This window comes from Phasianus colchicus, chromosome 1 (genome assembly GCF_987193195.1).
Source record: "Phasianus colchicus chromosome 1, bPhaCol1.hap1.1, whole genome shotgun sequence".
Taxonomy (NCBI): Eukaryota; Metazoa; Chordata; class Aves; order Galliformes; family Phasianidae; genus Phasianus; species Phasianus colchicus.
In genome coordinates, this window is record NC_143436.1 from 4,586,429 (window position 1) to 4,609,061 (window position 22,633).

A 22,633-nucleotide genomic window follows, 5' to 3' on the forward strand; every position below is an offset into this window, starting at 1 on the left:
ATTCAATTTCTGCTTCACTCTTTTTTTTTTTTTTCCCCTCTTTCTTTTTAGCTTTGCTCTATTTCACGTTTTAATTTTTATTTCTCTAGGGCTTTTTTTTTATTATTTTTATTTTTTACTTTTCATTTCTGCTTTATTTGCATTTTATTTCTGCTTCATTTCGTCATTTTCTTCTGTCGCTTGATTTATTTGCATTTTTCTCCTTTATTTGCATTTTATTTCTGCTTTACATTTAATTCCTGCTTTTTTTTTTACATTTTATTTCTGCTTTATTTTTTCATTTTCTTCCTTTCTTTTCTTCCTTTCTTCATTTTTCTTCTTTTTTTTGTGTGTGTGCAATTTCTCTGCCTTTTTTTTCCCTCATTCTCTGCCTGTTGGTTTTTTTTTTTTTTGCCTTTTTTTTTCTTTGCATTCACCTGCCTTATTTAGAGTCCCGCTTTACCTCGTTGCATTTTATTTCAGCTTTTCTTTTCAGTTCAACTCCTACCCTTTATTTGCACTTTATCTCCGCTTTATTCATTTGCATTTCACTTCTGCTTCATCACATTCTTTCCTGCTTTTTTTTTTTTTCCTTTGCCTTACTGCCATTCCGTTTCAGCTTTTACTTTCCTCGTCCACATTTTTCCTTCCTCTCTCTTCACGTCCCGCTTCCACTCTTTCATTCCGACACCCCCACCTTCACTCTTCTCTCCCATCCCTCCCCACCACCTGCACCCCACCCAGCCCCCGAACAAAGCCTGCCGGGGGGGCACCGCCTTTGTCCGCGCTGCAGTGCTGTGGATGCTCACCAGGCGGCAGCTCCGCTCCGCTCCGCCCTCCGCAGCGGCGCATCGCCGCTCCCCCCCCCGCGTCCCGCCCCCGGGGGCGTGGAGCCGCTGCCGGTTCCCCCCCGGGCTACAAATAGGCGGCGCCGGAGCCTCGCCGGCTTCAGTGCGAGGAAGGGAGAGAAGTGGTGCTGCTGCTGCTCGGTGTTCCTTCCGACCCCTTTCCTGCTGCTGCAGTCGGCTGGAAGGGTTTGACTTGAAAGCGGAAAGAGAAAAATCTGTCTTTTTAATTTATTGTACTTATTATTTTGCGTTTTGTTGTTAAGATCAGCGCTTCGTCCTCCTGTGCACGCGGTGACCGCGCAGTGCCCGCACCCCCATCCCTTCATCCTCCAAGCAGCGAATCGTTTTTATTTTACCTCTTTCCCCTCCGTTTTTTTTTTTTTTTTCCCCTCTCCCTTTCCATTTTTTTCTCCCTTCCCACCCCGTACAAACGCCCCAAGGTGGCCGCGGAGCAGCGCAAAAAGACCTTTGTTTTAACCATGCCCATGGAGCTGACGCAGAGCCGCATCCAGAAGATCTGGCTGCCCAATGACAACCACCCGGCGCTGCCCCGCCGCTGTGAGTACGGGCACGGGGATGGGGGTGGTGGTGCTGGGGGGTGGTCGTAGCATCGCAGCGATGGGATGGGAGCAGCCCCGCATCCGTCCTGCGCGATGCTGCAAGCTGAGGCGAGCCCTCGCAATGTCGGCACATCCCCTTTTATATTCACATGCGGTATTCAGTGTCTCTGTCATCTGTGCCTTATAACGCGGCGTGCGCTGTGCTGTGTGTGTTACCCATGCGATGCGATATGACCCTGCCTCCGCTCTCCGCCGACCCGTGATTCATTTCCAGCCCCGGCGGTCGGAGGAAGGCACAGCGCTCCGGGATGCGTGTGGCCTCATTCCCTTCTTTCTCCGCCCCGTAATGCCGATGGGATTATAAGGCTACGGGGCAGGTCGCTAAGATGGGCTCCTTGTTTAAATCTGCTAGGATATTCGCGCTGCTCTATGCCATGTGTGAGGTTTGATTTTTCTTTGGATACCTGGTGATCAACTCCGAGCCTTAGAAATGAATTCAAAGCCTGTAGGGGGGGAGGTTAGAACAGCGGGTTTAGAAAAATGAGGTTTGTTCGTCTCCGTGCTGTGCTAAGGGGTGAGATAGGAGGATTGGAGGAGAGCAGGGAGGTTAATCTTTTTAAGTCCTGCACTGATGTTGGGGGTGGGTATAAAATAGCATTTCCGAGCCTTGCACCAAAGCTCGGAATGGATGTGGCCGTTCAGAAATGAACTCCGTGCTTAGAGTAAAATAGAATATTTATTTTCATAAATAAAAGCGAACGCGTGGGTGCCTCTGTGGCATAGATAGCAAGCACGGCTCTTTGCTCGCCCTCAGCTGACAGCTGCCGCTAGGGCAGCTCCGTGGGATTCCCCAATGGGCGACTGTGGGAATCCATAGGGCCTCGGGGGGGGAGGAAGGGGGGAGGGGAGGGAGAGAGTAGAGGTGGCACTTTGCAGCCCTGGAGGAGGATGGAAGAAGTTGGGTGAATCAATGTTTCCGATGGTTTTTCTTTGAGCCGCTTTGCGTTTCGCTTGGCTGGAAAAGTTGGCACGTTTGAAGGAAAACAAAGCAACAGATTGTCAGCTGCATTCATTTGCACGGCGGTTGCCCCGTCGCTGTGCCGTGAGGGATGCTGTGGCCCGTGCACATCTGTGGGAGCGGCTCTGCAACATCTGGATTGCCGCGGGGCTTTGCTTTTAGTGGGACCGATGGTGTGTGGGGGGGGGAGTGGGGTGGGAATGGTGTAATGCTTTGCAGCTGGAGTGCGGTGATGTGATTTTTCTCAAGGGCTGACACCTCTGAAAGAAATTCCTAAGTTGTTTTGGTTTTTTTTTTTTTTTTTTTTTTTTTTTTTTTTTTGCTGGTTGCTGATAGGGCAGAGTTTTCTTAGCGTCGTAAGATATTAAGCGGTTCGTCATGAACTTGGCTTCTAATTATTTTTCTTTTGGGGTGGAAACGAGCCCCGCTTAGGCATCGTTCATTGCGATCTATGGAAAGAGCCCCACTGGGCTTTTGGAAACGAGCGGTTTCCCATAGGCAGCTTCCATTCCTCGGCGGTAACAAAGAATGGGGACACAAAGGCTCGATGTGAGGCTGCTGCGGTCGCGGTGGGGGGAAAAGCAGGAGGAACTCGCAGAGCATCGACGAGAAACCGGCGAGTGGATGCTCTGCGCGTGGAATAATTGGCCCGATTGTTCCCGTCTGCATGGCAGCTCGAATGGATGCGGCGATGCCTTCATCCGGCCCTCTGACTGCGATCCATTCAATGGGGGTCCGGCTGCACGTCGCTCACGTAGGGGCTGGGAAGGGGCCGGGCAGGGGGATGCAGAGGGGAGAGAAGGCAGAGGGCCTCAGTTCATCGCATGGCTCCGCACGTGGGACGCGGAGAGATTGCATGGGTGTGGGTTCTGTGGGCTCCTGGCGGTGATGTGTGGTGTAGGAAGGCGTCCCTTGGAGGTGTCAGAAGAATGGAATAGGAAAACAGCTGGAAAAAAGGGAATTTGAGTGGCGTGGAAGATGTGGAGTGGGTTTTTTTGGGAGGGGGAGGCGCATGGGAGCGCTGCCTACAAAGAGGCAGTAAAAGCACATGGACTTGGGAGGTGGCTCTTTTTTATTTAACCATTTATAGAGGAAAATTTCCCTTTTTTTTATTTTTAATAATTCTTTTTCCTTCTGCACTCCAGCGAGCTCTCAGCAGCTCCCAGGCACAAGGCCCTTTGATATTTTCTTATAGGTTGGAGCAGTTGGGCTTGTTGAGCTTGGAGAAGGCTCTGGGGAGACCTTGTTGTGGCCTTCCAGTACTGGAAAAAAAGTTATAAGCAGGAAGGGAAGCATGATCTAATAGTGACAGGATAAGGGGAAATAGTTTTAACTAAAAATGAAGAAATTTAGGTCAGATGTTCAGAAGAAATTCTTTGCTCAGAGGATTGTGAGGCACTGGGATGGGTTGACCGAAGAAGTTGTGTGTGCTCCATCCATGGAGGTTCTTTATACCAGGTTGGATGGGGCCCTGGGTAGCCTGATCTGGTGAGTGGCAGCAGCCCATGGCAGTGGGGTTGGAACTGGGTGGGCTTTAAGGTCCCTTCTGACCAAAGCCGTTCAATGAAATACGCTGCTGGAGCCTTTTGAAAGTCATCCCTGACCTTGGCTTACCTGGACTGCTGTCCATAATGAGTAATGAATATGCATTGAAAACCCTGATAGCTTTCCAGCGTGGTGAAAAGGAATGATGAATTGGGTCTTTGTGAAGCACTGGGAGCAAAACACGGGTTCTGTTTCATCCCTGCTGCAAAGTTTCCTAGAGCTCAGGGCTGGCTTTTGTGATTTTGCTGGATTTGGGCTCAAATTCCTGATAAGTAGGTGCATGTGCTGAGCCCACCAATGACCTCTGGGAAGTGTTTCTAGGTTCCTAACCAGGTCCTTTTTCACAGCATGGGGGAACTTGGGTCTTCTGTTTGGTAGCAAACTGATCTGGGGAGAGATTCCTTCAACTGTTCTCTTTGGTTTTGTTGCCCCCATGCAGGCAGGAGCTCTGTGGCTGCCTCAGTTCTATTTGGAGCTGAAGGTTACACGAACAGTACCCTGCATTGTCCCTGTCCCTCATTAAGCACCATTATTTTAATTGCTCAAAACCTTGTGGCTCTATTCTTTAATATCTTGTGTCTGCTAGCAGTTAGAGAAAGGAGGAGCTGGTTTATTCAGGTGTAATTCTTTTCCTTTCCCTCTCAAGTTGTTAGAGCACATGAGACACGTTTTCTCTGTCTGTACTTCCACACTCAGAGAGCAAAAGCCCTTTTCCTTTGGATGCCTGCAGCCCCCTGGGTACCCCAGTGTGCAAAATCAGTGCCTGCTGATCAGTGGGAGCTGCCCTGGCCTTTTGAAACGTGGCACCCAAGGGGACAGGTTGCAAAAAGGGACCCGGTGCACTGTCCTGAGGAACACAGAATACTTAAAGAGGGTGGGGGAGAGGGAGAAACCCCACCTTTTGATAGTTTTTCTCATCTCGTGCTTTGTTGAGACAGCCAAGCAGATGATGAGTGGCTCTTTGCAGTTCTGGCATTTGAACGTGTGGCTTTAATTTGGCTGTAGGATTTTTTTGTTTGTTTGTTGGAAGGGAAATGCCACATGTTTCGCATACTCTCTGCATACCTCTTGGTTTGTTTGCCCATCCCTGAGACCAATCCCTCCGCGCTGCCTCCATCCTCTGGCAGCCACCAATTGTGTTGCATCCCGGGATCCCACCTGCCCCATAGCGAGGCGAGCAGCTCAGCTCACAGCCCATAATTAAGGCACATTTTTATGGCTCTGCCATCAGCCATTCACTCCCCGCATTCCTTTCCCATGAGGTTTCCAGGATTGAAGGGTGGATGAGAAATCCCGTTGGAGGGGCTTGCTCCTTGCTGGGAGGGCTCAACACGTGATGCTGAGTGGTATGAAAGGTGCCTGCCTAATCCAAATTCCATTAGGCATCGTTAAGATCTTCCCTTCCTGCCTGTAAAGCGCTTGGCTTGCTGCCTTGGTCTCCTGATGTGTAGAGCCATGTGAACATCAGTGACTTGGGAGGGCAGTGAGCTGCTGCCATGTGTGCTTTCCTACGAACCAATCCATTGCCCCAGAATTTACTTTCCAGAGGATTTATGGAGAAAAGTGAGTCTCCTGGGTACCGTTGTCACCATTCTGTCTGCGTTTTGGTCATGCAGTCTTATTGAATTGGAGTCATCTTCAACTTTCCAGTCATCACTCTGGGTTTATTTCCACTCGTTTGATACAGGATCCTCTTTATAACAAAAAGTAACCAGCTTAGGTTTAGGAGAAAGAGATAAATCATTTGCATGTATCTGCTTTTATATGCTGATGGTTCTAATCAAATTAGGGCCATCCTCTTGATTTTCCTAAGATCAGCCAATCATAGGGATGAGGGGTTATGCTCCTCTTAATGGGAAAGCAGAGGCACAGAGGATCCTGCAAGATGCTTTGGGAATCCAACTGTACCTCCACAGCCATCAAGATGTTCTCCTTTGTCCTGTTGGGTCTGAATTGGGTCAGCGTGGCTGAACTGGGGCACTTGTCTCACTTGTGGCTCATAGAGCCATATGCTCCAGCTCTGATGTGCTCATTCAGCAGATTCCATTCTGAAACTGAGTGGATGGATTTCCCTGCTCAAGGTTTTGGTCACTGAGGCTCATGGGTGGAAGATGCAGGAGAGATGGTGCAGAGGCTTTTTGGTCTCCCTGTAACTTCAAAAGGACCTGGAGGAGGTCCTGGCTCAACAACAAGGAAGATGAGCTGGTAGATTTAACAGCTGCTTGTTTTGCTTTCTCTTCTTTCTCATAGCCTGTGGGCCACAGCTTGCCAATTCTCCCACTGTGATAGTGATGGTTGGCCTCCCAGCCCGGGGGAAGACTTACATCTCCAAGAAGCTGACCCGCTATCTCAACTGGATCGGTGTCCCAACAAAAGGTGAGATGTTCACAGGCTGCTGGGAAAAGGACCAGCTTTAGTCCTTAGGAAGTGCTACAGGACCTCAGTTGTACTGCTGGTGGGACATTGTCCCACATGGGGATGGGTCCCATTTTCCCCATTCCTTTGAAACAGAGATACCCTGAGCCTTTTAGAGTCTTTTACTCTAAAGACGTCTTTTCTCAGTCTGTTGCTAAAAAGTGGTTATTCCTGGGAGCTACATGCTGATTTGATGTGTTCTTCTGGTTTTGATGTTTTTTACCTTTCTCCTGCAGTTTTCAATGTGGGGGAGTATCGCCGTGAGGCAGTGAAGCATTACAGCTCCTATGACTTCTTTCGCCCTGACAACGAAGAGGCTATGAAAGTCAGGAGGTGAGCATGTGTCCTGTCTGCTGTTGGTGTCCCAGATGGATTGTGAAGCTCACACTGGAGTTACTCTATGATTTTGGGGTGATGGACAGAAGGGATGGGCTGGATCTTGAAATTTCCCTGCTCTAGAGACACAAATTGAAGCTGTTGGGACTTGGTAGGTCAGGATTGCCAGTGCATCCCTACATCACTGGTATCCTGAGATCACCACCAGGCTCAGTGATGGACGGCATGAGCTCTGCAGTGGTGTTTGCCCTTTGCTTCTTCATCTGCAAGCTGCAGAGCAGCTTGATTTTTCAGTAGGCTGAGGGTGTTGCCTGGGAGGGAAGAATGTAGATTTGGGGCCTCCCTCACTCACCTTCTTAGCAGGGATCTGTGTGCTATTTAACATAAGCATCTTGTAGAACATCATTAAAAAAAAAAAGTTAAGAGGCTGCAGTGAAAGCTCTGAGGAAATGAGGAGGATATGGTGCTGGCATTCAGTCCCTGCTCTCTTCCTGCACAGAAGAAGCATGCAAAAGTGCATGGACAGGAGATCATGCAAAGTATCCTTCCATGCTATTGCTCAGCTATCTACAAAGTGTAAAATACTTAATTTTAACTGGTGTTTAAATGCATGGCTCTGGTCTCTTTTGCAGGCAGTGTGCTCTGGCTGCCCTGAGGGATGTCAAGCTGTACCTGACGGAGGAGGCTGGCCAGATTGCGGTAAGAGATGCCCTCTGTGGTGCTTGGCACTAATCCTGAAAGTGCTGAGCCCTGTGCAGCTCAGGGCAGTGTCACTTGCAGGAAAAGAGGCCATATGCTCAGAGATTGGGAGAAGGTTCCTAAACGCTCCCTGAAATTAAGCAGACGGGGGAAGGATGTTATAAAATGCCCTCAATGAGAGAGAAAAGTGTGTGGCTAGAGTGAGCTCAGCTTTTATAAAATATCCACTGTTCCACCTAGATTACTTAGATTGAAGAAGGGCTCGGTGAGAAACCAGGCATCCTTGTGCTAACCAGAGCTTTTGTTTTTAAAGGTTTTTGATGCCACAAATACCACACGGGAGAGGAGAGGGATGATCCTAAATTTTGCCAAAGAAAATGGGTTCAAGGTTGGTACCGTTCTGCTGCTGCCCATGTTGTGTAGAACACGTTACATTATTTATTACTCATAATGTGTAGTTGATCACTGATGCGTTATCCTCATGATGCTCTGTTGTAAGGGGGATTTTGTTGCTGGAATGGGAGACCTTTCCTGGTCCTGAGTCCTGGGGATTGAAAGGATAGAAGTGAGGTGGAGGGAATGCTCCTTGGGTGAAGCAGGGAGGAAGTCTGAGTTGAGCAAGAGCTGGCTGAGTGTTCCAAACCTTACTGCTGGCTTTCAGCTGAGCTTTGCTGTGTTTTGCAGGTGTTCTTCATCGAATCTGTCTGCAATGATCCCAATGTTGTTGCCACCAATGTCATGGTAAGAGTGAGAGCCACTTGCTTTTGTTTTTTCTTGTGTAGGATTTTTCACCTGTGTCCAATTGGTTTCTTTTCAAAAGACATCTTGCCAGACTCACCTGAGGGTTAGGAGTTCTTTGTCTTTTTATGATATATTTGTCCTGGAATGAGAAAGGAGCTCTTGCAATTCTGTAGATGTCTGATGGTATCAAGGAGAGGTGTATAAAGTATTTAGGGTAACTTAGTGACCCTAAACTCCCTTTTGAAGTGATAGGTGTGGTTAAGGGCTTATATCCCATCAGATTGCTTGGTGGGTGTGGTTTAAATTCCAGTTAGATTTGGTGACTTCAGCCACATCCAGCTTCACAGTATCTGTTAAGGTCTGTTTTGAGGGGAATAACAGCTCAGTTTAGAGGCTTCCTGCCACTAGCTGACATCTTGAATGGGGGAGTCACATAAAACATTGCTTATCAGCTCCTTTGGGAGCTACTGGATCTTTGATTTCTCTTCAGCAGAAATGAGCTTTTGCCCGTTAGGCTTGGCTAGGGTGAGTAGATGCTAATTGGCCTACCTGGGCATGATTAACTTCAATGGAAGCGTCCTTTCCCCCCCTAGGGCTATGCTCCAGCCTTATCTCCAGTCTGCCTTTTGAGAATTGTTTTACAGTGTCTGGGAATGTGTCACGGGATATCCAGAGTCTATGAGGGGGTTTTCATGGGCATTTGCCCTGCCCCCAGGACTGGCTTCACATCAAGCACCAGTCTAGGGGCATTTGTACATGCTGAGAGCTGCTGCCTTGTGATGTTATCCCTTTGGTTTCAGGATTGGTTGGGAAGTTAACTGATGTGTAGCACTTCTGCTCAAACCCAAATCTCCAGGAAAGACATCGTATTAAAGCAAGTTAGACAGAACTTAGTCCCTGTGAGTTCTCCTAGTCCACTTCTAGCATATTCTAGTGTGTAATCATGCAGTGGTTTATAGCAAATCAGTTTTCCTTGTGCTTAACTTTGAGTCTCGTTCACTTCTATCTTGTAATAAGTGATGGATGTAAAATAGCTCAGCCAACAGCTGGGTCATGACAGGATTTTGAGATTAGCATGGTCTGGCTATCTGAGCCCTACTGTGCCTGATGCCCCAGGTGGGGCAGCAGCCTGTTCTGCCTGCTTTCTAACCTCTCCTTTTGGTGTGTTTGTCTCCCCTGTTGTAGGAAGTGAAACTGTCCAGTCCTGATTACCGGGACTGTAATTCAACCGACGCCATGGAGGACTTCATGAAGAGAATCAATTGTTACCAAGCCAGCTACCAGCCACTTGACCCTGATGACTATGACCGGTAAGAAACTTTTCTGACTTATAAAGAGCCTGTCTTTGAATGCCTTTTGTTTCCTGGGAACAGGGTAATGAAGTATGGAGCAGTGTTTCACTTGGTGTTCAAACACGTGACTGCTAGCATAGTGTGTGGCTGAGGCTTGCTGTAAATCAAGCTTCTTCCTTGAGAATGTAATGCTATTTTCTTCAGCCTGGTGTTAGGGAGTGTGTACTGGTTTTGACCATATTCATAGGAATACAGACATCTTGAATTGGAAGAGATCTTAAAGATTCCAGGCTTTATCTAGTTCCAGGCTTAAATACAGATGACACAAAGGGATGGGCAGGTGGGCTGGAGTGTGTCTGGGATGCTTTCGTCATGGTGCCAGTTAAAAGAAGGGGTTGCTTAGACAAGCTCAGGGTTGACCAGGGTACACAACTAAGGCTTGTTCAACCTTTGCTGTCCTGCATGGCCACGTGGGCAGCCAGTCAGTAACCTTTCAGCCTTCCCACTGTTCACAGACGTGTCCATGTGCTTTGTGAGGATAATCCTGGTCCAGCTCAGTGCTGTCGTGAGGTGGGATGTGCCTCTTGCTAGGCTTAATCCTCTTTACTGCTGCAAGGAGGGAAGCTGATTACACTCATGTTACTTAGCTCTTCATGAATTGCTGCAACCTACCAACTTCCTGTTGAAAATAGCCTGCAGGAAATCCTTTTAGCTGAGTGATTATATTGACTGAGATACCTTACAAGGCTGTTTTGTGGAGTGATGGTTTTCCTTTTTACTATTTCCAATGATACCTGCCCCACCCCTCATCCTTGCTGTGTTTTCCCTAGGGAGCTTTCTCTCATCAAAGTCATCGATGTTGGCCGGCGGTTCCTGGTCAACAGGGTTCAGGATCACATCCAAAGCAGGATTGTTTACTACCTAATGAACATCCATGTCCAGCCCCGCACCATTTATCTCTGTCGGCACGGTGAGAGCGAGTTCAACCTCAAGGGGAAGATTGGAGGTGATTCAGGCCTCTCCAACAGGGGCAAGAAGGTAAGGAGGAGAGGAATATTTCCCTGGGATTTGGCTGTAGGAGATGCCATTTGTTGGGCTGAGTGTATATGCAATGCCAGCTGGGATGATCTGAAGATCCATCTATAGGGCTTGTCAAATTTTGGCTCAAGCATGGCCTCAAAAAACCCTCTTAGATAATAGTTAAGAGCTCAGTTCACTCAGTAATTGTTTCTTCAAGGACTGATCAAGAGAGCTGGTACATGGAAGGCTAATATTTATTTTGGCTTTCCGTTGCCATTTTGAAGTCCAAGTGGACTCACTCACTTGAGGTGTGACTTGTCAGAGTTAACTGATGTTTACGTAGTCCTTGACAAATAAACAGAGCTGCGGTTAAGGATGGTCTGGGATATTTCACATTATAGGAGAGTCCAGGTTGTGACATGGTTTCCTGGATGTTGCTGCTGCCCCTTGATTACATAAGGTTGCAGCTTTCTCTTCTTCTGTTCGTTGTTCTCATACTCCTTTGTAGCTTTTTGGGAATCACAGATGTGAGGCTGTTCCCCACCTTAGAACAGAAGGCCAATACATCTGCCATGGAAGAGAGAAGAGAACCTGGAGAAGGGAATGTTTACTAGGAAGCAGGGAGGAAAACTCATTGGGAAGCTGAATGGGATCCCATTCTGATCAGGAATCAACCTCTTCTCTGTCCTGCAGTTTGCACAGGCACTGAACAAGTTTGTTGAGGAGCAGAACCTGAAGGACCTCAAAGTCTGGACTAGCCAACTGAAGAGAACAATCCAAACAGCAGAAGCACTTCAGCTGCCCTATGAGCAGTGGAAGGCCCTCAATGAAATAGATGCTGTAAGTAGCTTTGATTGCAGTAGCAGGTGATGGTACTGGCTTTTTTTCAGTCTTGCCTAAGTCTCATCTCCTGTAGGAAGTTTTCCCTTCTATGGGGAATTGTGTACTCTTTCTGATGTAGCACTCAAATTTTGGCTTGTGATTTTACCTGTACCATATACAAAATGTACAAGATGTTGGCTTGAATAAGTAGATTAAGGTGACTTTTCCATGAAACTGCTCTATATCTCTGATCCCTCAGCATTGGAGAAGGGTGTGTGTGTTTGGTGTGGCAATTCTTTTTAGCATGGCCAGTAACCTCATGGCTATCCTCTTCATTCAGGGTGTGTGTGAAGAAATGACTTATGAAGAAATCAGGGACCAGCATCCAGAGGAATTTGCTTTACGTGATCAGGATAAATATTACTACCGTTATCCTTCTGGAGAGGTAGGAGACCTTTGGAGATGTGGCTCATACTTGAATATGGCCTTTTTGTTTTAATGGCTCTTACCTATACCTGGAATAGGAGAGTAGAAGAAAAGCAAGCGTTCCCATTTTTTTTGCTAGTCCATCCTCTCCATTAGGTTCACTCAGTGTTGTGCTGCCCAGGTTTTTCCCTTTGTTTCATTTCTAAAGTAGTAATTTCATCCTCTGCTCTCTGCGTCACTTGCTGTGGGTTGATGTTGATATCTCTGTTTGTCCCTGGCTTGGGGAACACTATCTGCTTTCAAGGTGTGACATGTGGAGGTGGGAATTTACGTCAGTCCTAGATGGTAATTTTGGCTGTGTACTGACTTATTTAGTCCCAAATTAAAAAATCATGTCCATAGACACTTGGAAACAATAAATATTTAGTCTAATGACAGCAGGACTAGAGGTGGGTGTTTGAGAGTGACTGACATTGGCTTTAAACAGCCCTTCATGAAACTTCTTGAAATCTTAGAGATTTTCAGGGTGCTTCATACTGTAGAACTTAAAAACCCACAGAAAAGAAAAATAAACTTGAGACAACAGAGACAGTAATCTCAAATCCTCTGTGCAGTTACAGCTTACCTCAATAAACTCTTCAGGGATGTAATTGAGACATAAATGGTTTATTTCTTTCTCTGATTAGTAGCTATGTTCTAGAGTAGCCGAGTTGAAGCACTGTTAAATTTACTCATCTTTATCAGTAATCACGTTGGTTTATAGAAGCATGAAATCAGTACTTAGACCAAGACAATGATAACTGTTTCTTGTGAGGTCCTTGTCCTCTTGACTCTATGCCCATCTCCCTGTTCTTCTGTTTCAGTCCTACCAAGACCTGGTGCAGCGCCTGGAGCCAGTCATCATGGAGCTGGAGAGACAAGAGAATGTCCTTGTGATCTGTCACCAGGCTGTCATGCGCTGCCTCCTTGCTTACTTTCTGGACAAGAGTGCAGGTGAGCTCCCTGTCCCCGGGCAGGAGGTGGATGCTGTTGGAGGAGGGGTGTAGCTTGGAGGAGATGAGATGTTCTTGTGTCCACGCAGGGCTTGGAGTATGCATCTCTTTGGTATGGGATGGGTTTAGGTGCTGAGGAAGATGGTTTTTAGAGAAGGTGGGGTTAATCTTGCTTTGCATTTCTCTGCAGATGAAATGCCCTACCTGAAATGTCCTCTTCACACGGTACTGAAGTTGACCCCAGTGGCTTATGGTGAGTGGGAACGCTACTTATCGATGTGCTGAGGTGTTCAACTTGCACCTCCTCCTAAATCCAAGCTTCTGGGACGTGGGCAGAGGTCTGGGATGGAGCAGCTTGTGACACCTTCTGTTAGGTTTGCTGATAGCCTCTTTATCTCTGTGCTTCCTTCTGCAGGCTGCCGTGTGGAATCCATCTCCCTGAATATTGAAGCTGTGAACACTCACAGGGAGCGGCCAGAGGTAAGTGTTTCTTTCCCTTTAAGCCATCCCTTGGGTGTTCCTTTGTTTCCCCTGTGGTAACCCAGCACGGAGAATGACTGAGGAGATTGCTCAGCCCAGTGCTCAAAGTGCCACTGTAGGATTGGGAGCATCACTTGGGTTCTTGCTCTGCATAGATGTGGCTGACTGAGGGTATTCCAAGGGAAGAAGACTCTTGCATGTGCCTGCTACCTAGTTTAAAGCTGACCAAGGGAAAGGTCAGCCAGTCTCTGACTTTTGCCTTTGTGGTCGTCCACTTGCCCGATAGAGGAATAGAGCTGTGGATGGAGAAGGTGACTTCTCTCAGGTGTCTCAGCTGGCTGGCAGAGCCCACGCTTGGTGACTTGGCCAGCATCTGCCTGTGTGGTTTTTCCTGGTGTGCCTGTGAGGCTACCAGAAAGCTGTTATGTAGCGTGGTGGATTACCAGGGGAGAAACACCCCTTGCACAGAGGGGAAAAACTCCAGACCTGACTACGTGTGCTCCACCAGGAGCTCAGAGGCCAGAGCAAGGGGATGCCAGCTTGGTGGTGGGGCTGGATGGTCACTCAAGGGGAGCCCTGCGTCCCAACCTTTCCAGCTTGTGGTGATGGGTTTTGGATGGTCTCATCCATCCCCTTTTGGACCACACATTTTCTTTGCTCCTTGACCTCACAGTGTAGGAAAAGCTGATCACTTTCCCATAGCATCAGGGCCATTGATGCCCTTGCATCACCATTGTCAGGAGTGACTGTGGGGCTCAGTTACGATGGAGCGAAGCATGTGCAAAAGCGCTTGGGTTCCTCTGCTTGGCTGTAAGGGCATTGCCCTCCATCCATCTCACGTGCCTTGAGTTGGAGCTTGGTGCTGTGCTGACCCTTGCTGGCTGCTCTGTCCCACTTCCCCATCCTTTCTTATCCACTCGGGTTCGCTCGTCTTTCCTCTTCTTGCTTTCACAGTCAGAGGGACCAGCTTTGAGGAGCAGAGCGATGGGCACCGCTCTGTTGTGCTAAGTGGTGGCTGTTGGTTACTGCTATACTTGGTAGTAATGCACGTTTTACTTTTTTGTGATTTAAGGCTCGTGTGTGGAGAAACTCTATCTTGTTTCTGAGCGCAGGGCTCCTTTTTTTTTTTTTTTTTTCCTCCCTTTCTTGGGAAATCATATTATGTTCTCAATCATTTTGCATCAGTTTCTCTTTTTTTGGCGTCCAGAGCATTTCATTGCATCCAACTAATCCTTTGCACATCGAAAGCAATTGTGGGGGGGGAAAAAGCAGAGGCTGCTTTAAGGAAAGAAACAACTTGCTTTTTTTTTTCTTTATAACTGTCGCCTTCTTCCCTTTTCATTTATTTTTTTTTTTTTAATTTATTTTTATTTACTTTTTTTCTTTGTCTCACTCTAATTTAGGAAGCAAAGAAGGGACCTAACCCGCTCATGAGACGTAATAGCGTTACCCCTCTAGCAAGCCCAGAGCCCATCAAAAAGCCTCGCATCAACAGCTTTGAGGAGCATGTGGCTGTTTCTTCCGCCCTGCCAGGCTGTGTTCCTCAGGAAGTGCCCACGCAGCTGCCGGGACAAGTTAGTTGAACTTTTTGTTTTTGGGTTTTTTTTGTTTTTTTTTTTTTTTTGGTTGTCATTCTTGTTTGTTTGTTTGTTGTCTTCCTCCTGTCGCTCCTGAAGCTGAGAACGGCTTGCACTTGTTGCACCTTGTGCTGCTGGCTCTGAGATGCTCTGTCTGCGCTTCTCCCGTGGGTGCTGTGTCCCAATCTCTACGTTAGGTTGGTTTTTGGAAGCAGCCAGTGATAGTTGGCTCTCAGTCATTTGGTCAACCCAAAGCTGTGGGTTGAATCAAGCAGCTGATCTAGGAATTTGACTCGGTGTTTCCATCTGACATTGTGGAATGTTTGGGGTTGGGCTGGTCTATCCCCTTGTCAAGCCAGCATCATCCAGCGCAGAGTCCCCACAACCATGTCCATGTGAGAGCCTGTTGGCTAAGCAGGCAAAGCCAAAGGGTTCATGCCTACCTCCTCCCCCAGTGCATTTGCTCCACTGTAGACCTGGGCATTGCAGTAACACAAATGTTCTTGGGCTTCCACTGAGAAAATTACCATTATTACCCATTTTTGCCTGTAGTTCTCTATTCCCAGAGGAATAGGCAAAATGGACCAAAACTGAGTAGAAGCCAGTTTTGGGAGTTCACCTGTGCCCTGTGCATTAGCTGCCTTCTGCAGCTCTGGGTGGAGACCGAGGGATTTATAGAATCATTAAAGTTGGAAAGACCACTAAGATCAGCTAGTCCAACCATGAACCCATTCCTGTCTATGTCACTCAGTAAAACATCTCCCCTTTTCTTGGAACCCTCCAGGAATGGTGACTATACCACTTCCCTGGGCAGGCTGTTCCAATACCTCACCACTGTTTCTGAAAATAAGGGTTTCCTAATACCCAACCTGATCCTCCCCTGCTATGTTGCTTGTATGTTATCTCTTCTTTCACTTGTGAAGAGATGGAGAAGGAGAGCCCTTGCTTGGGACAGGGTTCCCAGAAACAAAAGCCCCATCCCTTAGCGAAGAAGCATGGGTTGAACCAGAGGAGCAGCCATATATGTACATGAGCCTCATATTGTGCTGCTTGTTCGATCTTGTCTTGTCTGCTCCTTCTTTGCCTTGTCTGTGTTGTCCCCAATCCCTCCTTTGCCAGGATTAGTGTGACATGCCCCCTGGCTCCCCTCTAACTGCTCTGCTTCGTTTCTTTGCATGAACCTTTCCACCCCGTGCAGCACTGAGTGGATCAGTTCCTCAGTTTCTTGGCTTTTGGGGCTTTGCTTTGGGATGCTCAAGTCTTAACAACAAACCCTGTCCTGGCTTCAGGTCTGAAAGTGTTTGGTGTCCAGGTGCCCCTTGCTGCTATTCCGTGTTCCCTGCCCTGTCTCACGCGGCATTACTGACACCTCTCTTTCCCTTCTGTCTCTCTACAGCCTTTACTAGGAAAGGCATGCCTGTAAGTACCTTCTTGCGTCTTATTCTCTTCCTTCCCTCTTCCCCTGTTTCTCACTGTCCCACTGTTGCTGTGAAACCTTGCTGGGCACGGTTTTCTTGGACTGAATATTTGTGTGTTGGGGTGGGAATTGGGTGCGTCTTAAGAATTACAAAGAGGAGGCTATGAATGCTGCTTTGTCCAACCCCTAAGTATCCTATCTTGATTAAGTGCCCAAATTCTGTTGGGAAACAGAACAAATTACTACATCAGGATGCTGTCTGCACATGCTGTCTGAATTCCTGCTTTCTCATTGAGTAGTTGGAGATACCCTTGGATTTTCTTTGAGTTTTCTATGGTAGCACTTCACAGGTGATAGACCAAATGGTCTGCCTGTCTTGTGGACTCTTGAGTTATGCCTGAGCAATGCCACTAAAGATTTCCAGATAAGGTTCTGACCTCAGCTTCTGACAGGGTTTTATCACCTGTGTGGGAACTGAAATGTAATTCTGAAATGTAACGTGGGATGATTGGATGATCCCACATCTGTAGTTCTGCAGATGTTAATTTTGGGATTAGTCTTCCCATTAGTCTTGGGCATTTTAGACACAAGGATGCCTTGACCTAGCTCTATAGGCAAGATGCTTTGAGCCTTTAATGCATTACTTATGATTGACTGAGGTTTTGACAGTGCTATTAAATTACTGTGTAATAGGGACAATACGGTTCTGGATAAATTGAAACCTTTGAACTCATTTCATGTTACCTCACTGAATAAAGAGAGCATCAGTCATTAGAGAAGGAGTTCTCAAATATCTCCCTAGTTTTTGAGAAGACTTAAGAGTTCAGCTGCGACAGTACCTGTGTGTCTATGTCCTTTATAGAGCAATCAGCTCACCTCCATCCTTGTCCAGGTTCATTCTATGAGATCAAGATTGGAAGAGTTGTTATAAACTGGCTTTGCTTGTGTGTAACAGCTGGTGAACTTCACATTTATTCCCATTTTCCCAAAATGGATGGTAGAAAAGTTGGCTTTGATGGGTTGGGAAGAGCATGCTGATGCTCCTGAGTGAATATTGAGCTGCTCACCATGGTGTGCATGCCCGTGCTCCTTCTCGATGAAGTTTCTGGTCTGGTTGCTTTGAGAGTGACTTTCTTTTTGTACATCCCTCCATTTAGCTTTTTCCCATCTACGTTACAATAAAAAGTATTGCGCGCTGGCTGGGACACAAAGAAAAACCACACTGATGTTGAATTTAGGAGATTTGCATCAGGTTGTGCTACACCAAGAGCTCTGGGGGAGCAGGTGGTGATGTCTTCCTATCCCAGCTGTAGGCTGGATGCAGTGAGCTAAAGCTCTCCAGTACTGGGAGTCTGCTTCCACCTACTACTGTGGGACTTAAGATTTGCTTTTGAGGGAACCAAGAAGATGCCACTAAGCATTTGGTTTGTGAGGGACCTTCACCTCTGTCCCTTCACTTTGTGCATCCAATCCCTCACTGTGTCCCACCACAACCCATATAGGGTCAGGGGAGGAGGAGGAGGTTCCCTTCGTCCCCTGTTTGCATTGCTGGAGTTGGTTTACAGCAGCAGCATTGCTGTGTCAATCATCCCAATGGGGGCTTGACCCCATTCAGGGGATACCTGGAGAGCCCAGGGACATAACTGTGCCCCTGGACTGGTTTGGGTTTGCGGGATGGAGTGATGTGATGGTTTCTTTTCCTTTTGCTTGGTTTGTGATCCAAAATGCACTTTGTAACAACAACCCGACTTAAAGTTTCTCCTTTCCCTTCCCTTCTTCTCCCCTTTCACTTTTCATGCTTAAAGACGACCTGTTTGTCACTTTCTCAAAGTTTTCTCTTTACTAATATTTCCAAGGTAAATAGCTGTGGGTGCATGTGGCTTTTCCTAACCCTTGTCCTGTCTCTTTAGCTACTGCAGAATAGTGCTGTCTTGTGGCATGGCCATGGCTCCTGGTGCTTGTAAGAGACAGGTTAGGTTGTAAAAGATTAAAAATAGGTTGAGAAGCCTTCCTAGCTGTTTCCTAGTCCCTTCCCCTCCCCCCAGCCTTTTTTTGTATAGTTTTGTGATGTGAGAAACGTCCTTGTTGTGGTCATTGCTCCTTGGGTTTCTCTGATGCTTTCCTATAGTCATCACTTCTGGGAGCTGTTCCTGCTGGTGTTCAGCTGGTTGTCCTTGGATTTGTGGTCCTTGCTACTTGCTGTGCACTAGCAGATGTCTCTTCTTGATGCTGATGGCACCAGGGCTGTGCTTGAAGCCATTCTAGATACCTTGAAATGTTACAGGTGAATGTTGGCTTCAGCTGCACCACTGATGGTGGCTGATTTCCATGCTAGGTCCTCCAGGCCATCACTGCACTGGCTGGAGGTGGTTCTGCAGCAGGGCAGTGCAGAGGATGGACTAACAGTGACTTCCACCTAGCAGATGTGGGGATACTGCCCACCCTTGAGGGAAGCAAGAGATAAACTTAATTGGGCTCTTACAGTGTCCCACCGTCTTCTCTTGCATGGACAAAAGAGCAGTTCAGTTTTCAGGCCTACCTTTGCCAGATTCCCACCCTGTGGATGGGTGATGCTCAAAGGAGGGGCTCAGGCAGCAAGTCAGCGTGTCTCCCTCACCTCTCTCCTTGAGTGGACAACGTCTTCTCCCTCTGTGGTAGATAGATGCTTTCTTAGTGGTGACCCATGTTGTAGCGTTGTACCCCCGTCCCTTTCTCAGTGTGCACATTGAAGATGCTCCAGGCATGACCTCAACCGTGCTCCTTCCCCTCTCGTTGCAGAACATGAACAACTCGCAGAAGCCGTCGTGAGACCCTCAGTGCTGTCGCGAGGCCACCAGCGACGCCAGCTCCCATCCCATCATCATTTCTGAAGCTTGCTTGTAAAAACAGGTCTCCTCCGTTTGTGGCGAGGTCGACCCTCGGCTGTTTCTACCCACGCCTGTTCATCTGCAAACTGCTCTACTGGAGGGGGGAGAGAGGTGGGAGAGCGATGGAGAGGAAGGAGACGAACTCCCAGATCTTCAGGCTGCAGCATTGCTCTCCTCTCCGGTGTCCTGCTAGTGTGTAGCAAGCTGGGAAGCGCTTGTAGCGCACAGGAGTTTCCAAGTTCTAATTTTTCCTTCTCTAAGCGGTTTTGAGCTCTTTTTGTATAGACTAATGGTACCCATCCATCTTCGGGTGGAGTGTGTGTATATATGTGAATGGTGCGGGGTTAGCAGAGTAATGGGGACAAGAAGGGAGGGAGGGAACAAAGGGGGAATTTTGATTTTTTTTTTTTCTATTATTATTATTATTATTTTATAAGTATTACTAACTTTTTTTTTTTTTTTGCAAGAAAGCCCTTAATGTGCTGTGCTGCAGTCCCACACCAGCTACAGCCTGCCATGTGCACAGCCCAGCTCATGGAGATACATGAAAACTGCTGGTTTTAGCCAAAAATAATAATAATAATAATAAAACCCTCATGTTAATTGATGCATCTCAAAGGGGGGTTGCAGAGAAGGTCAGTGTGCTGCTGTGAAGTTGACTATATGAGCTGCTTGTAATATTGAGGGGAACCACGCTGACGTTGGCTCTTGGGGATGCTCTGCATTGGAGGAAGGAGGAGATGGGGTGGTTGTGTCCGTGCATCACTGCAGGCCATAGGTGGGCAGCTGCACTGGGTGCATTTTTGCAGACACACTTGGCCAGAATGCAGGAAGGGTGTTGATGAGAAGTCTCAAGAAGAGAATTTTTTGTTGCTGTTCTTCTTTAATATATATATATACATGCACACAGGTGTGTGTGTGTGGGTATATGTTTATACTTTAGAAACCGCTTGGTTTTTGCACTTTATTTGTGGCAGAAGCATGACTATATTTCTTTTTTTTTTTTTTTTTTAACTTGTGCCTCTTAACAGGGGAAGCTTGAATACAGGCAATTTTTTTTTTTTTAAATTTTTTTTTGCATGCTGGAAGCTGGGATTGCACAAAAGCAGTCGCTATGGCTTCCAAGAGGGGTGTTTGCGTGTGTGTGTGTGTGTGTGCGTGCAGGGGGCAATGGACACAGTCCTGGCTTGGGCTCCATTGGCCAACTCTTGGAGGCTGGAGATGAGAGCTTTTTGATGCAGGCTGTGAGCCAGCAGTTGACTGTAGCAATTAACCACTACTGCATTGTGCAAAAATCTGTGGTTTTCCCCCCAATCCCCTCCTGTGTTCAGCATCTCTCTGTTCCCATTTTTTTTTTTTTTCTTTCCTACTTCCACAGCTGAACTGTGGAGGTAGAGGAGGCAAAGTCATCAGGGTCTTCCTCCAACACTGGAGGGTTGGAGATGGGCAGCCCTATGCTTTAATCCTTTCTGTGGCTTCCTCCTCTTTCCTTAGTAGGAAACAACATCCCTGCAGATGGGAGCGGAGAGGTTTGTGGGGAAAGTGGGTTTTTTTCCTATTGTTGTGAGTGTTTTTTTTTAATTACTATTTTATTTTGGTTTCAGGGGGAGGGGGGAGTCAGTCCCTTTGTCCTGTGAGAAAAGGTGAACCACAGTGCCTAGTGCTTCAGTCCCATGCAACAAAACCACATTGCATAGGCTCGGAGCAGTACCGACAGCAGGGAAGGCTCAGGGACTACAGTGGTCCCTATCCAACCATCCTGGTGGTGCCCTGTATGAGCGTGTCCATATGTGTATATTGTACAGATGAAACTAAAACACTTATTTCCCCTTTTTTTTTTTTTTTGGATTTGCAATAACTGCATTAACGCAGACTTGTGTGCTTGCAGTTGATGTCAGCCCTTTTAGTTTCTCTGCCTTTGAGAAGGACAGACATTGGGGGAAGGTGACTTTGCTGCCTTCTCAGCCCGTTTCCTGGGGAGCTGATCTGTCTCCTCCTGCTACCCAAAGATAAGCCAGCACACGCAACCATGATGTCTGGCTGCCCGTGATTAATCCTGTAAACATGTTTGGTGTGTACTTGAATGCGTGTCTATGCATACATACATACATATACATAAAAGTCTGCAAGAAAAACAATAAACCCAAACCCAACAATAAACCCGAACAATTTCTTCTCTGGAAATAGAAGTCTTGGTCCTACAAGAAGATGAAATATTGAAGTTGGTAGGCCTTTTTATATATATATATTTTTTCTCCCTTCTTCAAGAAGTAAAGTTGGCCCATGAGTAGCAAAGTTTTGCTCTCGTGCTGGGAGTGGGTGGCAGGATGTCATCTCCATCCCATTCTGTCATGCTTTCTATTGTGTTTTGGCTGGACAACCAAAGCCCAGGCAATGATGCTGCAGCCATGAAGGGAGGGAAGGTGTGAAGATGGATTTGTTGAACCACACCGGTCGTTTTTTTTTTTTCTCCCTTTTCCTTTGTTTTTTCCTGTCCTTTTTTTTTTTTTTTTTTTTTTGTGATACTTGAATTTATTTTTTTATGATTTTTTTTTTTTAATAGCAAAGCGCTGTTTATTTATTTAATGTATACTGCAAAGCTTGGAGAGAAGGGTAGTTGGGATTTCTTTTTTTATTTCTGCTGTTAACTGTTCTGTATATACATCTGGAATAATTGCCTGATATCAAGCTGTGCCAGCTTAAACAGGGTCTGCCTTTCAGTAATTTGTATATTTTGCAGTTGCTGGACCAATAAAATAACTTGTTGAAATACAGACTTGACGTGGTTATTCCCTTGCTTTAAATTTGTGCCTTTGGGTACAGCATGGAGGTGTTCAAGGTCAGGTTGGATGGGGCCCTGGGCATCCTTATCTGGTGTGTGGCAACCAGCCCATGCCAGGGGGTTGGTGCTTGATTTTTAAGGTCTCTTTCAACCTAAATTGTTACATGTTCTAACTTAAGCTTGGTGTTCCCAAGGGTGACTATGCCCGATGCAATCCTGCTATGTACGTATGGGGATTACTCTGTTCCTGTGCCTTGTAGACCCCTCTTAGCCCTCCAGGGCATTTTCTGCAGATCAACTGAGAAAAGCCCTTCTGATCCCATTGCTTAACCCTTTCATTTTAATCACATGGCAGCAATTTGAAGGTTTCTATTTGGTCCAGGGAGAGCTCAGTAGATGGTGTGATCCATCCAACTGAGTGCTCATGTGCACTTATGGCAAGAACTCTTCACGCTCTACCTGCTACATCCCAAATGGATATAAAAGGGAATCCAAGGTTGCTCAGAGAGGTGATGGTTACCCTGTCCTTGAGGTTAGGCTGGATGGAGCTCTGGGCAATCTGATTGAGCTGTAGGTGTCCCTGTTGATTGCAGGGGAGCTGGACTAGATGACTTTTAGTGGTCACTTCCAACTTAAATGATTACATGACAATTTCAGCAGCAATTTATTCAAACCTGGTACACCTTCTTACGATGCTTTGGTGCTGCTGTGTCAAAGCAGAGCAGTCCTATGGGATCATGGCTGTCTTCGCCATAGAGCTGGAAAATGATAGATACCGTGTGGAAGTTGAATTGCCAGATTCCCCATAAAAAGGTTA

General features: G+C 46.9%; 1 protein-coding gene across 5 annotated transcripts in view; it reads left to right on the plus strand.

Moving 5' to 3' along the window:
- PFKFB3 (6-phosphofructo-2-kinase/fructose-2,6-biphosphatase 3) overlaps window positions 1–21,241 on the plus strand; it is a 38,930-nt gene extending 17,689 nt beyond the window's left edge. Inside the window, exons 2-17 of one of the 5 annotated variants that reach the window (XM_090134308.1) lie at window positions 1,268–1,385; window positions 6,201–6,326; window positions 6,602–6,698; window positions 7,334–7,400; window positions 7,714–7,788; window positions 8,085–8,141; window positions 9,327–9,451; window positions 10,264–10,471; window positions 11,147–11,293; window positions 11,616–11,720; window positions 12,565–12,694; window positions 12,884–12,946; window positions 13,109–13,173; window positions 14,577–14,747; window positions 16,147–16,169; window positions 17,973–18,937. In XM_090134308.1, the coding sequence (XP_089990434.1) occupies window positions 1,307–1,385; window positions 6,201–6,326; window positions 6,602–6,698; window positions 7,334–7,400; window positions 7,714–7,788; window positions 8,085–8,141; window positions 9,327–9,451; window positions 10,264–10,471; window positions 11,147–11,293; window positions 11,616–11,720; window positions 12,565–12,694; window positions 12,884–12,946; window positions 13,109–13,173; window positions 14,577–14,747; window positions 16,147–16,169; window positions 17,973–18,027 (1,593 nt within the window). In that variant the 5' untranslated portion in view covers window positions 1,268–1,306 and the 3' untranslated portion in view covers window positions 18,028–18,937. The other 4 variants (XM_090134323.1, XM_090134316.1, XM_031609745.2 and 1 more) reach the window with 4 other exon arrangements.
- Window positions 21,242–22,633: the final 1,392 nt, after the last annotated feature.